The following is a 15,512-nucleotide window of genomic DNA, read 5'->3' as shown; positions in this document are numbered from 1 at the left end:
GTTGATCCAGTCTTTCTTAATATATCAGTCCCGCCATCCCGGGAATCAGTCTGGTGAACCTTCGCTGCACTCCCTCAATAGCAAGAATGTCCTTCCTCAAGTTAGGAGACCAAAACTGTACACAATACTCCAGGTGTGGCCTCACCAAGGCCCTGTACAACTGTAGCAACACCTCCCTGCCCCTGTACACAAATCCCCTCGCTATGAAGGCCAACATGCCATTTGCTTTCTTAACCACCTGCTGAACCTGCATGCCAACCTTCAATGACTGATGTACCATGACACCCAGGTCTCGCTGCACCTTCCCCCTTTTCCTAAGCTGTCACCATTCAGTTAATAGTCTGTCTTTGTTTTTACCACCAAAGTGGATAACCTCATTTATCCACATTATACTTCATCTGCCATGCATTTGCCCACTCACCTAACCTATCCAAGTCACACTGCAGCCTCATAGCATCCTCCTCGCAGCTCACACTGCCACCCAACTTAGTGTCATCTGCAAATTTGGAGATACATTTAATCCCCTCGTCTAAATCATTAATGTACAATGTAAACAGCTGGGGCCCCAGCACAGAACCTTGCGGTACCCCACGAGTCACTGCCTGTCATTCTGAAAAGTACAATGGTGGAGCGATGGGAATCGGGGATTGTGCAAGAGGCCGGAATTGAAGGCCTCTTTCACAGAGCAGAGATCTCGGAGGCCCACAAGATTCCAGCTCATCTGCTAAAGCCTCATCCACACCTTTGTTAACTCATGTTCAAATCCCTCCGTGGCCTCCTCCCTCCCCATTTCCAACATCCTCCAGCCCCGACACCCCTCCCCATCTCAAACCCCCTCCAACATCTCTGCGTGCCTCCAATTCCAGCCTCTTGCACAATTCCAGATTTCCATCGCTCCACCATTGGTGACCGTGCCTTCAGCCGCCTGGGCCCCAAGCTCTGGAACTCCCTCCCTAAACCTCCCAAGGTGCTCCTAAAGAACATTAGGAGCAGGAGTCGGCCATTCGGCCCCTCGAGCCTGCTCCGCCATTCAATAAGATCACAGCTGATCGACCTCAAAACCACTTTCCCACCCGATTCCTCCGTCCAAGACTGCAAAAATCTCTCAGCCCTCGAATATACTCACTGACTCAGCCTCCACAGTCCTCGGGGGCAGAGAATTCCACAGATGCACCACAGTGAAAAATTCCTTCACATCTCAGTCCAAAATGGTCGACCCCTGATCCTGAGATTGTGACCCCTGGAGTACTGCGTGCAGTTTTGGTTTCCATATTTACAAAAGGATAGACTTGCTTTGGAGGCAGTTCAGAGAAGGTTCACTTGGTTGATTCCGGGGATGAGGGGGTTGACTTATGAGGAAAGGTTGAGGAGGTTGGGCCTCTACTCATTGGAATTCAGATGAATGAGAGGTGATCTTATTGAAACCTATAAGATTATGAGGGGGCTCGACAAGGTGGATGCAGAGAGGATGTTTCCACTGATGGGGGAGACTAGAACTAGGGGGCATGATCTAAGTTTTAAATGGACGGTCCCTTATTCTGAGATGAGGAGGAATTTCTTAGAGGGTTGTAAATCTGTGGAATTCGCTGCCTCAGAGAGCTGTGGAAGCCAGGACATTGAATATATTTAAGACAGAGATAGACAGTTTCTTAACCGATAAGGGGATAAGGGGGCGGGCAGGGAAGTGGAGCTGAGTCCATGATCGGATCAGCCATGATCGTATTAAATGGCAGGGCAGGCTCGAGGGGCCGAATGGCCGACTCCTGCTCCTATTTATGTTCTTATGTTCTAGACTTTCCAGCCAGGGGGAAAACAGCCTCAGCATCGACCCCATCAATCCCCCTCTGAATCTCGTAGGTTAGAAACCTCCTTTTTGATCAAGCTTTTGATAACCTGTCCCAATATCTCATGCTGCTCGGGGGCAAGATGAGGCTCCCATAAAGTACATCAACGATGTCTCCGCAAGATCCTACAAATCCCCCGGGAGGACCGACGCACCAATGTTAGCGCCCTCGACCAGGCCAACATCCCCAGCATCGAAGCACTAACCACACTCGACCAGCACCGCTGGGCAGGGCCACATTGTCCGCATGCCCCCGACACGAGACTCCCAAAGCAAGCGCTCTACTCTGAACTCCTTCACGGGCAAACGAGCCAAAGGTGGGCAGAGGAAACGTTACAAGGGACCATCCTCAAAGCCTCCCTGATAAAATGCGACATCCCCACCGACACCTGGGAGTCCCTGGGCCCAAAGACCAGTCCGCCCCAAGTGGAGGGAGTGCATCCGGGAGGGCGCTGAGCACCTAGAGTCTCGTCGCCGAGAGCGTGCAGAAACCAAGCGCAGGCAGCGGAAGGAGCGTGCGGCAAACCAGTCCCACCCACCCCTTCCCTCAACCACTGTCTGTCCCACCCTGTGACAGGGACTGTGGTTCCCCGTATTGGACTGTTCAGCCACCTAAGGACTCGTGTTAAGAGTGGAAGCAAGTCTTCCTCGATCCCGAGGGACTGCCCAATGGAGGACATCAAGACAAACGCAAGTTGCGGTTCTAAATGACAGTGCGGGAGCAGAAGACACAAGTCGATTTTGGCCATAGGCCTCCCGTGTACACATACCTTCGTGGGATCTCCTGATCAGCGTACTGGACAGAGACTGTATACGGGCCCTCACGGGTTGGCACATAGCTGACTGTTTTCGTTCGGTCTGGATTGTCAATGACTTCAACAGGCTCCACAACTCCTAAAAGACAGACACACATGGGGGTAATTATTACTGTTACGGTCTTATCCCAGAGATTGACACAAGGAGCTTCCAAGCCTGTGGTCAGTTCAAACTAGTTGGAGGGGGGGGGGGGGGGGGGGGGAGAAAGGTGCAGGACATCAAGGTCGAAGAGTTAGAGATGGGAGCTCCCAAAAAAACAATTTAGTATAAGACGAGGCATATTGATTTGTCCTTGTACAACTGTACAGGGTATTGGTGAGGCCACACCTGGAGTACTGCGTGCAGTATTGCTCTCCATATTCAGAGGATATACTTGCCTTGGAGGCAGTTCAGAAAGGGTTCACCTCGGTCGATTCCGGAGAGGAGGGGGTTGGCTTGAGGACAGGTCGAGTAGGTTGGGCCTCTATTCATTGGAATTATGACGGAGGGAATCTTATTGAAGTGAGGGGGCTTGACAAGGTGGATGCAGAGAGGATGTTTCCACTGATGGCGGAGACTAGAACTAGGGGGCATGGTCTTGGATTAAGGGGCCACCCATTTAAAACTGAGATGAGGAAGAATTTCTTCTGAGGGTTGTAAATCTGTGGAATTCTCTGCCCCAGAGAGCTGTGGAGACTGGGACATTGAATATATTCAGAAGGCGGAGATATAGATTTTTGAGTGATAAGGGAGTGAAGGGTTATGGGGAGCGGGCGGGGAAGCGGAGCCGAGTCCATGATCGGATCAGCCATGATCGTATTAAATGGCGGAGCAGGCTCGAGGGGCCGAATGGCCGACTCCTGCTCCTATTTCTTATGACCGTAGTCAGGCCACACTGGGAAACGGTGTCCAGTTTTGGTCGTCTCACATGGTGGGCGATATCGGCTCTGGAAAGGGTGCAGAAGACGACCACTAGGACGAATTCCAAGTCTACAGCATCTTAGTTATCCAGATAAGATACAGAGTCCCAGCTCTTAACTGCAGCGTAGACTTAGGCGGGGATATGATTGAGGTTTATAAGATAATGAAGGGAAGAGATGGTGTTCCGGCTGACTGTTTATTTCAATGAAACAGGTTAGGCAGGACCAGGGGGCACAAATTTAAGTTGCCTTGGGCTAGACCGAGGTTAGACGTCAGGAGGTGGTTCTGTTCTCAGAATAGTAAACCTCTGGAACAAGCTGCCATTTCATGTGGTGGATGCAGACTTCGCTGAATTCCTGCAAGCGAAAGCTGGATTCGTTTCTGGCTGCGGCAGAGATTGCCTCAGACAGCAGGGTGGGTGCTGCAGAGAATTTGGGGCCAGGGTGATCTCCCAGACTAGTTTCGGAGAGCCATCTCCCAGATCTCCCCCCCCCACAAATTGGCCAGGGGATTTAAAAAAAAAAAATCTAGTTTTTTGCCTCACTCCCCCAGGAGATCACAAGGTTTTGGGTGGGGTGGGGAGTGTGTATGTTGATACGCGGGTATTGCGATTGTGGGGGGGGGGGCAGGCTGGATGGGCCAGATGGTCTTCACCAGTCAGTCACCAGGCACTCAAATCTGCCACCCAGCTCATGGTCTACAGGGCTGTAGTGATACCCGCCCTCCTGTATGGCTCAGAGACATGGACCATGTACAGTAGACACCTCGAGTCGCTGGAGAAATACCACCAACGCTGTCTCCGCAAGATCCTGCAAATCCCCCGGGAGGGCAGACGCACCAACATTAGCGTCCTCGACCAGGCCAACATCAAAGCACTGACCACACTCGACCAGCTCCGCTGGGCGAGCCACACGTTTCGGGCATGCGGACAGAGACTCCCAAAGCAAGCGCTCTACTTGGAACTCCTACACGGCAAGCGAGCCCCAGGTGGGCAGGGGGAACGTTACAGGGACCACCCTCAAAGCCTCCCTGATAAAGTTCAACATCCCCTACCGACACCTGGGAGTCCCTGGGCCCAAAGACCAGTCCGCCCCAAGTGGAGGAAGTGCATCCGGGAGGGGCGCTGAGCACCTCGAGTCCCATCGCCGAGAGCGTGCAGAAAGCAAGCGCAGGCAGCGGAAGGAGCGTGCGGCAAACCAGTCCCACCCTCCCTTTCCCTCAACCACTCTGTCCCACCAGTGACAGGGACTGTGGTTCCCGGATCGGACTGTTCAGCCACCCAAGGGCTCATTGTTAGAGTGGAAGCAAGTCTTCCTCAATTCGGAGGGACTGCCTATGATTAGGATTGTCCCAAAAACAAAGTGGTTGGTGTCAGGTAGTACCAGGATGGCAGAGTTGGGAGTCCTCTGGGAAGGAAGGAATGAGAGCATGTGGGAGACAAAGTTAAAGGTCTGCATTGTAACACCGGGTTAGGAAGCAGAGGAAAGTATGAAAGGAATACAAAATAGACATTGGATGGACCAGTAGCGAGATCTCCAGCTAGGAGGAGGAGCTCAACGAGAGAACCAAAGAGTTAGAAGACATGAGGGAATCTAGACAGACGAGGAAACTCGCCAAGGTGAGGCGCAAGTGACTCAGTTGAAGACTTACCTTTCGGTCCCACAACACTGACGTTCAAGGGAGCCGCTCCAGCCTTGCTGGTGTCAACGTTGAAGGACTGCGGCACATTGGCACGGACGTTGGTGCCCAGGCCCTGGCCCACGCACTTGACCTTTGTGGGGTCAACGGTATCGCCCACCGGCACTTTGAACGGACTTCCTGAAGGAATAGGAAGGAAGAGTTGGGGAGAGGGGCTTATTTGGCTGCTCAAGACAATCTTAAGAAACAGGAGCAGGAGTTGGCCATTCGGCCCCTCAAGCCTGCTCCGCTATTTAATAAGATCATGGCTGATCCGATCATGGACTCAGCTGCACTTCCCCACCCGCTCCCATCACAATTCACTCCCTTATCTTTCAAAAATCTGTATCTCCACCTTAAATATATTCAATGACCCAGCCTCCACAGCTCTCTGGGGCAGAGAATTCAATTCCTCCTCATTTCCATCTTAAATGGGCGATCTCATTGAGACGATGCCCCCTGGTTCTAGATTCCCCCCACAAGGGGAACATCCTCTCTGCATCTACCTCGTCGAGCCCCCACTCAATCTTAATTTTCAATAAGATCACCTCATTCTTCTGAGCTCCAGTGTGCATCAGCCCAAACCACCTCAATCTTTCCTCATAAGTCAACCCCCTCAACTCCGGAATCAACCGAGTGAACCTCCTCTGAACTGCCGCCAATGGAAGTATATCCTTTGAAAATGACGTGAGTATCACGTGTAGCGAGTTGGTCGTACCGCAGGGAAAGGGTCCACAGCCAGATAGAGAATGGAAGACCAGCAGGAAGAGTAGTGCAAGGAAGGTAGTGCAGGGGTCCCCTGTGGTCATCCCCCTGCAAAACAGATACACCGTTTTGGGTACTGTTGAGGGGGATGACTCATCAGGGGAGGGCAGCAGCAGCCAAGTTCATGGCACCGTGGCTGGCTCTGCTGCACAGGAGGGCAGGAAAAAAAAAAAAGAGTGGGAGAGCGATAGTGATAGGGGATTCAATTGTAAGGGGAATAGATAGGAGTTTCTGCGGCCACAACCGAGACTCCAGGATGGTATGTTGCCTCCCTGGTGCAAGGGTCAAGGATGTCTCGGAGCGGGTGCAGAACATTCTAAAAAGGGAGGGAGAACAGCCAGTTGTCGTGGTGCACATTGGTACCAACGACATTGGTTTAAAAAAAAAAAGGGATGAGGTCCTACGAAACGAATTTAAGGAGCTAGGAGCTAAATTAAAAAGTAGGACCTCAAAAGTAGTAATCTCAGGATTACTACCAGTGCCACGTGCTAGTCAGAGTAGGAATCGCAGGATAGCACAGATGAAGACGTGGCTTAAGCAGTGGTGCAGCAGGGAGGGATTCAAATTCCTGGGGCATTGGAACCAGTTCTGGGAGAGGTGGGATCAGTACAAACCAGACGGTCTGCACCTGGGCAGGACCGGAACCAATGTCCGAGGGGGAGTGTTTGCGAGTGCTGTTGGGGAGGAGTTAAACTAATATGGCAGGGGGATGGGAACCAATGCAGGGAGACAGAGGGAAACACAAGCAAAAGACAGAAAGGAGATGAGATGAGGAAAAGTGGAGGGCAGAGAAACCCAAGGCAAAGAACAAAAAGGGCCACTGTACAGCAAAATTCTAAAAGGACAAAGGGTGTTAAAAAAACAAGCCTGAAGGCTTTGTGTCTTAATGCAAGGAGTATCTGTAATAAGGTGGATGAATTAACTGTGCAAAGATATATTAACAAATATGTGATTGGGATTAGAGACATGGCTCCAGGATGATCAGGGCTGAGAGCTCAATGTCCAGGGATATTCAACATTCAGGAAGGATAGAATAAAAGGAAAAGGAGGTGGGGTAGCATTGCTGGTTAAGGAGGAGATTAATGCAATAGTTAGGAAGGACATTAGCTTGGATGATGTGGAATCTATATGGGTAGAGCTGCAGAACACCAAAGGACAAAAAACATTAGTGGGAGTTGTGTACAGACCTCCAAACAGTAGCAGCGATGTTGGGGAGGGCATCAAACAGGAAATTAGGGGTGCATGCAATAAAGGTGCAGCAGTTATCATGGGTGACTTCAATATGCATAGATTGGGCTAACCAAACTGGAAGCAATATGGTAGAGGAGGATTTCCTGGAGTGCATAAGGGATGGTTAAACTGGGTATTGTGTAATGAGGAGATTAATTAGCAATCTCGTTGTGCGAGGCCCCTTGGGGAAGAGTGACCATAATATGGTGGAATTCTGCATTAGGATGGAGAATGAAACAGTTAATTCAGAGACCATGGTCCAGAACTTAAAGAAGGCTAACTTTGAAGGCATGAGGCATGAATTGGTTTGGATAGATTGGCGAATGATACTGAAGGGGTTGACTGTGGATGGGCAATGGCAGACATTTAGAGACCGCATGGATGAACTACAACAATTGTACATTCCTGTCTGGCGTAAAAATAAAAAAGGGAAGGTGGCTCAACCGTGGCTATCTAGGGAAATCAGGGATAGTATTAAAGCCAAGGAAATGGCATACAAATTGGCCAAAATAGCAGTGAACCTGGAGACTGGGAGAAATTTAGAACTCAGCAGAGGAGGACAAAAGGTTTGATTAGGGCAGGGAAAATGGAGTACGAGAAGAAGCTTGCAGGGAACATTAAGACAGATTGCAAAAGTTTCTATAGATATGAAAAGAGAAAAAGGTTAGTAAAGACAAACGTAGGTCCCCTGCAGTCAGAATCAGGGGAAGTCATAACGGGGAACAAAGAAATGGCGGACCAATTGAACAATTACTTTGGTTCGGTATTCACTGAGGAGGACACAAACAACCTTCCGGATATAAAAGGGGTCAGAGGGTCTAGTAAGGAGGAGGAACTGAGGGAAATCCTTATTAGTTGGGAAATTGTGTTGGGGAAATTGATGGGATTGAAGGCTGATAAATCCCCAGGGCCTGATGGGCTGCATCCCAGAGTTCTTGAGGTGGCCTTGGAAATAGTGGATGCATTGACAGTCATTTTCCAACATTCCATTGACTCTGGATCAGTTCCTATCGAGTGAAGGGTAACCAATATAACCCCACTTTTTAAAAAAAGGGAGAAAAAACAGGGAATTATAGACCGGTCAGCCTGTCATCAGTAGTGGGTAAAATGATGGAATCAATTATTAAGGATGTCATAGCAGCGCATTTGGAAAGAGATGACATGATAGGTCCAAGTCAACATGGATTTGTGAAAGGGAAATCATGCTTGACAAATCTTCTGGAATTTTTTGAGGATGTTTCCAGTAGAGTGGACAAGGGAGAACCAGTTGATGTGGTGTATTTGGACTTTCAGAAGGCTTTCGACAAGGTCCCACACAAGAGATTAATGTGCAAAGTTAAAGCACATGGGATTGGGGGTAGTGTGCTGACATGGATTGAGAACTGGTTGTCAGACAGGAAGCAAAGAGTAGGAGTAAATGGATACTTTTCAGAATGGCAGGCAGTGACTTGTGGGGTACCGCAAGGTTCTGTGCTGGGGCCCCAGCTGTTTACATTAATGATTTAGACAAGGGGATTAAATGTAGTATCTCCAAATTTGCGGATGACACCAAGTTGGGTGGCAGTGTGAGCTGCGAGGAGGATGCTATGAGGCTGCAGTGACTTGGATAGGTTAGGTGAGTGGGCAAATGCATGGCAGATGAAGTATAATGTGGATAAATGAGGTTATCCACTTTGGTGGTAAAAACAGAGAGACAGACTATTATCTGAATGGTGACATTAGGAAAAGGGGAGGTGCAACAAGACCTGGGTGTCATGGTACATCAGTCATTGAAGGTTGGCATGCAGGTACAGCAGGTGGTTAAGAAAGCAAATGACATGTTGGCCTTCATAGTAAGGGGATTAGAGTACAGGGGCAGGGAGATGTTGCTACAGTTGTACAGGGCCTTGGTGAGGCCACACCTGGAGTATTGTGTACAGTTTTGGTCTCCTAACTTGAGGAAGGACATTCTTGCTATTGAGGGAGTGCAGCAAAGGTTCACCAGACTGATTCCCAGGATGCAGGAATGACCTATCAAGAAAGACTGAATCAACTGGGTTTGTATTCACTGGAGTTCAGATGAATGAGGGGACCTCAAACATTTAAAATTCTGATGGGTTTAAACAGGTTAGATGCAGGAAGAATGTTCCCAATGTTTGGAAAGTCCAGAACCAGGGGTCACAGTCTAAGGATAAGGGGTAAGCCATTTAGGACCGAGATAAGGAGAAACTTCTTCACCCAGAGAGTGGTGAACCTGTGGAATTCTCTACCCCAGAAAGTTGTTGAGGCCAATTCACTAAATATATTCAAAAAGGAGTTAGATGAAGTCCTTACTACTAGGAGGATCAAGAGGTATGGTGAGAAAGCAGGAATGGGGTACTGAAGTTGCGTATTCAGCCACGAACTCATTGAATGGCAGTGCAGGCTAGAAGGGCCGAATGGCCTACTCCTGCACCCATTTTCTATCCCTCCTTAAATACAGAGACCAAAACTGCACGCAGTACTCCAGGTGTGGCCTCACCAATACCCTGCATAACTGATACGTCCTTACTATACTGTATAAATGCACACGAGGCCCATGCTCAAGAGGTCAGTCTGTGACCTGTCCTTTATTCTTTAGCACTCAAGTGATGAAGGTGGGTGGAGCTTCCCCTTTTATACCTGAAGGTCCAGGTTAGGAGCGTCTCCCACAAGTTCACCACCTAGTGGTCATTGTTCAGTGTACAACTGGGCAGTTTATACATGCGTTACAATGCTGGTTGAATACATGACAAGCTGTAGCAGGACTTCTGCCTGCTTACTAATTGGTAAATATGCTCGAAGTCCTCAAGACTGAGTACTGAGCAAAAACTGATGTGACCTTAGTCTCTTTAATACAACTCCAGAGTGCCCAAGCAGCATGGCAGACAACCTTGTACACCATTGCACGAGGTGTGGTGACCATTGGGCCTCCAACAGTTGCGCCCTCTAGTGGCAAGTCTTAGTTACAATGTTTACATATGTAACACTAACTGTGTTTAATGCACAAGGACCCCCAGGTCCCTCTGTACCGCAGCAATATTTCTCCATTTAAAAAAAAATCATAATTTTGCTTTTCTATGATTTCTGCCAAAGTGGATAACCTCTCACCACCATCTGCCAAATTCTTGCCCACTCACTTAGCCTGTCGATAGCCCTCTGCAGATTTTTTTTTTTTTGCCTGTCTTCAGTATCAGGCCAACACAGAGCTAGGGGTGGTGGGGAGGCCCTTCCTTACCTGGTATTTGTTGACCACCGTAGGTTATGATGACATCGTAGGTGCCGGGCTCATAGGGGATGTACTCGACGGAACAGCTGCCATCTTTGTTGTCCTTGCAAGTGATCTTGGCTTCAGATGGCCCTTCCACAGCTAGGCCGAGCCCTCCTGTCCCAGCATTCCTTTTGATTGAGGATAGAGAGAGAAAAAAAATTATTGAGGGAACGTCACAAGCATTGCAGCCAATCGCTGGAGAAATACCACCAACGATGTCTCCGCAAGAGCCTGCAAATCCCCTGGGAGGACAGACGCACCAACGTTAGCGTCCTCGACCAGGCCAACATCGAAGCACTGACCACACTCGACCAGCTCCGCTGGGCAGGGCCACATGTGTCTGGCATGCCCCGACACGAGACTCCCAAAGCAAGTGCTCTACTCTGAACTCCTTCACGGCACGTGAGCCCCAGGTGGGCAGAGGAAACGTTACAAGGGACCACCCTCCTTGATAAAGTGCAACATCCCCACCGACACCTGGGAGCCCCCCGGCCAAAGACCAGTCCGCCCTAAGTGGAGGGAGTGCATCCGGGAGGGGCGCTGAGCACCTCGAGTCTCGTCGCCGAGAGCGTGCAGAAACCAAGCGCAGGCAGCGGAAGGAGCGTGCGGCAAACCTGTCCCCACCCTCCCCTCAACGAAGGTCTAGCCCACCCGTGACAAGGACTGTGGCTCTCGTATTGGACTGCTCAGCCACCTATGGACTGAGTGGAAGCAAGTCTTCCTCGATCGAGGATGCTGACGATGGTTCTCTCTGGTTCCCACATAGTTTTACCACCCCCACAACAATTTGGGTTTTGTACAGCACCCTCAACGCAGTAAGAAATATCGCAAAACACATCATAGGCTGCCCCAGTTTGCAAACAGGTCACCACTTTACCGCAGCAAATACGCAGTCTCCAGAGAATATAGCCGCCACACCGAAGGCGTGCCGACTAGAACCACCTACCAACTGGTCCAAATCCAGACCATTTTGGACTGTCGCTGAAGCCCTTCAGCAATCTCCCCTCAGCCCTCGATGACAGACTAGGAAATATCGGGAAGAATCACCACACAAGGAGCAAGGAGGTTATGCTCGAACTGCATAAAACGCTGGTTAGGCCACAGCTGGAGTACTGCGTGCAGTTCTGGTCACCACATTACAGGTACAATGTGATTGCACTGGAGAGGGTACAGAGGAGATTTACCAGGATGTTGCACTGGAGAGGGTGCAGAGGAGATTTACCAGGCTGTTGCACTGGAGAGGGTACAGAGGAGATTTACCAGGATGTTGTCAGGAGTGGAGAATTATAACTATGAGGAAAGATTGGGTAGGCTGGGGTTGTTTTCTTTGGAACAGAGGAGGCTGAGGGGAGACCTGATTCTATCAACTCTGGATCAGTTCTGATGGACTGGAGGGTAGCTAATGTAACACCACTTTCTAAAAAGGAGGCAGAGAAAATGGGTAATTATAGGCCAGTTAGCCTGACATTAGTGGGGAAAATGTTGGAACCAATTATTAAAGATGAAATAACAGCGCATTTGGAAAGTCAGCATGGATTTATGAAAGGGAAATCATACCTGACAAATCTTCTAGAATTTTGAGAATGTAACTAATAGAGTGGACAAGGGAGAACCAGTGGATGTGTATTTAGACTTTCAAAAGGCTTTTGACAAGGTCCCACACAAGAGATTGGTGTGCAAAATCAAAGCACATGGTATTGGGGGTAATGTACTGACGTGGATAGAGAACTGGCTGGCAGACAGGAAGCAGAGAGTCAGGATAAACGGGTCCTTTTCAGAATGGCAGGCAGTGACTAGTGGGGTGCCGCAGGGCTCAGTGCTGGGACCCCAGTTATTTACAATATATATCAATGATTTAGATGAAGGAATTGAGTGTAATATCTCCAAGTTTGCAGATGACACTAAGCTGGATGGCAGTGTGAGCTGTGAGGAGGACACTAAGAGGCTGCAGGGTGACTTGGACAGGTTAGGTGAGTGGGCAAATGCATGGCAGATGCAGTATAATGTCAATAAATGTGAGGTTATCCACTTTGGGTCCAAAAGCAGGAAGGCAGATTATTGTCTGAATGGCGACAGATTAGGAAAAGGGGAGGTGCAACAAGACCTGGGTGTCATGGTACATCAGTCATTGAAAGTTGGCATGCAGGTACAGCAGGCAGAAAATGGTATGTTGGTCTTCATAGCTAGGGGATTGGAGTGTAGGAGCAGGGAGGTCTTACTGCAGTTGTACAGGGCCTTGGTGAGGCCTCACCTGGAATATTGTGTTCAGTTTTGGTCTCCTAATCTGAGGAAGGATGTTCTTGCTATTGAGTGCAGCGAAGGTTCACCAGACTGATTCCCAAGATGGCAGGACTGACATGAGGAGAGACTGGATCGCCTGGGCCTGTATTCACTGGAGTTTAGAAGGATGAGGGGGGATCTCATAGAAACATAAAATTCTGACGGGATTGGACAGGTTAGATGCAGGAAGAATGTTCCTGATGTTGGGGAGGTCCAGAACCAGGGGTCACAGTCTAAGGATAAGGGGTAAGCCACTTAGGACCGAGATGGAGAAATTTCACTCAGTGGTGAATCTGTGGAATTCTCTACCATAGAAAGTTGTTGAGGCCAGTTCATTTGATATATTCAAAAGAAAGTTAGATATGGCCCTTACGGCTAAAGGGATCAGGGGGTATGGAGAGAAAGCAGGAATGGGGTACTGAAGTTGCATGATCAGCCATGATCTTCTAGAATGGCAGTGCAGGCTCAAATGGCCTACTCCTGCACCTATTTTCTATGTTTCTATGATTGAGGTGTATAAAACAATGACGGGCCTGGATAGAGTAGATGGGATGGACCCGTTTCCCTTAGAGTGGATAACAACTAGGGCGAATAGATTTAAAGTAGATGGTGTGGAGATAGCAGATTAGCCATGATCTTATAGGCTCGAGGGGCCGAATACTGCTCCTATTTTCTATGGAGGGGGGAAATTCTTTCACAGAGGGTGGCGGGGGTTGAGAACTCTGCCTGAAAGGATGGTAGAGGCAGAAACTCACCACATCTGGAGGTGTGCTCGAAGTGCCGTAACCAGGATCAGTGCTGGGACCCTAACTATTTACAATCTATGTTAACAACTTGGAAGAAGGGACAGAGTGTAATGTAGCCAAGTTTGCTGATGAGACATAGAAACATAGAATATAGGTGCAGGAGTAGGCCATTCGAGCCTGCACCACCATTCAATAAGATCATGGTTGATCATTCACCTTTCCTGCTTTCTCTCCATACCTCTTGAGCCGTAAGGGCCATGACTAACTCCCTCTTCAATATATCCAATGAACTGGCCTCAACAACACTCTGCAGTAAGGAATTCCACAGGTTCACAACTCATGGGAGAAACTTCTTCACTCACTTGGTCCTAAATGGTTGATTCCAGGGATGAGGGGGTTGACTTATGAGGAAAGGTTGAGGAGGTTGGGCCTCTACTCATTGGAATTCAGAAGAATGAGGGGTGACCTTATCAAAATGTATAAGATTGAGGGGGGCTCAACAAGGTGGATGCAGAGAGGATGTTTCCACTGATGGGGGAGGCTAGAACTAGGGGGCATGGTCTTAGAATAAGGGGCCGCCCATTTAAAACAGATGAGGAGGAATTTCTTCTGAGGGATGTAAATCTGTGGAATTCACTGCCTCAGCTGTGGAAGCCGGGACATTATCGGTCTTAAATTTAAGACAGTTTCTTAACCGATAAGGGGATAAGGGGAGCGGGCGGGGAAGTGGAGCCGAGCCCATGATCGGATCAGCCACGATCGTATTAAATGGCAGAGCAGGCTCGAGGGGCCCAATGGCCTGCTCCCCGGAAGATTTAGCCTGGATGTCCGACATAGACATTGGTTTTGCTACGACCACACAAGACGGGAGCATTATCAGAATTTGTCAGCAAGCCACAGGCAGAGATGTTGGGACAGGGTTTGAAGAGGGCCGCCTACCTGGTTTCCACGGTGAACTTGTTGGGCTTGTTGGTGATACCGCCATCCAGGCCTGGCCCATAGGCACGAACCCTGCTCGAGTCACAGCCCTCTGTGACTGGCACCCTGAAGGGGCTATTGGGGACGGGAGAGTCATCATAGGCAACCTCAATAGAATGCACACCTGGTGGAACAGGAGGAACATGAAAAGGTTAGACAAAATTTGGACACGCAGGAAAATACAGCCATAAAACCCGCCAACCAAGCTCAGGTTCATTTCTACAGGGACAGAATCGAAAAGCCGAGACGTTATGTTAAACTCATATTGAACTTTGGTTAGACCGCATTTGGAGCACTGTGCAGAGTTCTGGTCTCCATACAAGACCATAAACAGGAGGCGCCATTCGGCCCCTCGAGCCTGCTCCGCCATTCAAAAGATCATGGCTAATCCGATCATGGACTCAGCTCCACTTCCCTGCCCGATCCCCGTAACCCCTTATTTAAGAAACTGTCTATTGCTGTTTTAAATTTATTCAATGTCCCAGCTCTCAGGCAGCAAATTCCACAGATTTACAACCCTCAAGAAATTTTTCCTCATCTGTTTACCTGGGTTAGACCACACTGGGAGCACCGTGCACAGTTCTGGTCTCCATATACCTGGGTTAGGCCACACTGGGAGCACTGTGCACAGTTCTGGTCTCCATAGACCTGGGTTAGGCCACACTGGGAGCACTCTGCACAGTTCTGGTCTCCATAGACCTGGGTTCGACCACACTGGGAGCACTGTGCACAGTTCTGGTCTCCATATACCTGGGTTAGGCCACACTGGGAGCACCATGCACAGTTCTGGTCTCCATAGACCTTGGTTAGACCACACTGGGAGCACCGTGCACAGTTCTGATCTCCATATTATAAAAAAAGGATATAGAAACACGAGAGAAGATGCAAAAAAGATTTACAAGGAGGATACTCGAACTGATGTTATACCCATCAGGAAAGATTGAACAGATGTAGGCTCTGCTCTAGAAAAAAAAGATTGAGGGGTGGCCTGATAGAGGTCTTTATAATA

At 49.2% G+C, this 15,512-nt stretch overlaps 1 protein-coding gene across 5 annotated transcripts in view; it reads right to left on the bottom strand.

Annotated features, from left to right (window-relative positions):
• Positions 1–15,512, bottom strand: part of LOC139251691 (filamin-A-like) — a 121,868-nt gene that overhangs the window by 37,266 nt on the left and 69,090 nt on the right. For 4 of the 5 annotated variants that reach the window (XM_070873258.1, XM_070873260.1, XM_070873259.1 and 1 more), the window contains exons 23-26: positions 14,465–14,627; positions 10,467–10,627; positions 5,210–5,377; positions 2,614–2,737 (exon numbers count right to left, since the gene is read on the bottom strand). In XM_070873258.1, the coding sequence (XP_070729359.1) occupies positions 2,614–2,737; positions 5,210–5,377; positions 10,467–10,627; positions 14,465–14,627 (616 nt within the window). The remainder of the gene's footprint in view (positions 1–2,613; positions 2,738–5,209; positions 5,378–10,466; positions 10,628–14,464; positions 14,628–15,512) is intronic. The other variant, XM_070873262.1, reaches the window with a different exon arrangement.

The sequence above is a fragment of the Pristiophorus japonicus genome, unplaced genomic scaffold (assembly GCF_044704955.1).
Source record: "Pristiophorus japonicus isolate sPriJap1 unplaced genomic scaffold, sPriJap1.hap1 HAP1_SCAFFOLD_432, whole genome shotgun sequence".
In the NCBI taxonomy this organism is placed as follows: Eukaryota; Metazoa; Chordata; class Chondrichthyes; family Pristiophoridae; genus Pristiophorus; species Pristiophorus japonicus.
The sequence above is the reverse complement of the archived record's forward strand: the minus strand, read 5'-3'. Positions and strand labels throughout refer to the sequence as shown.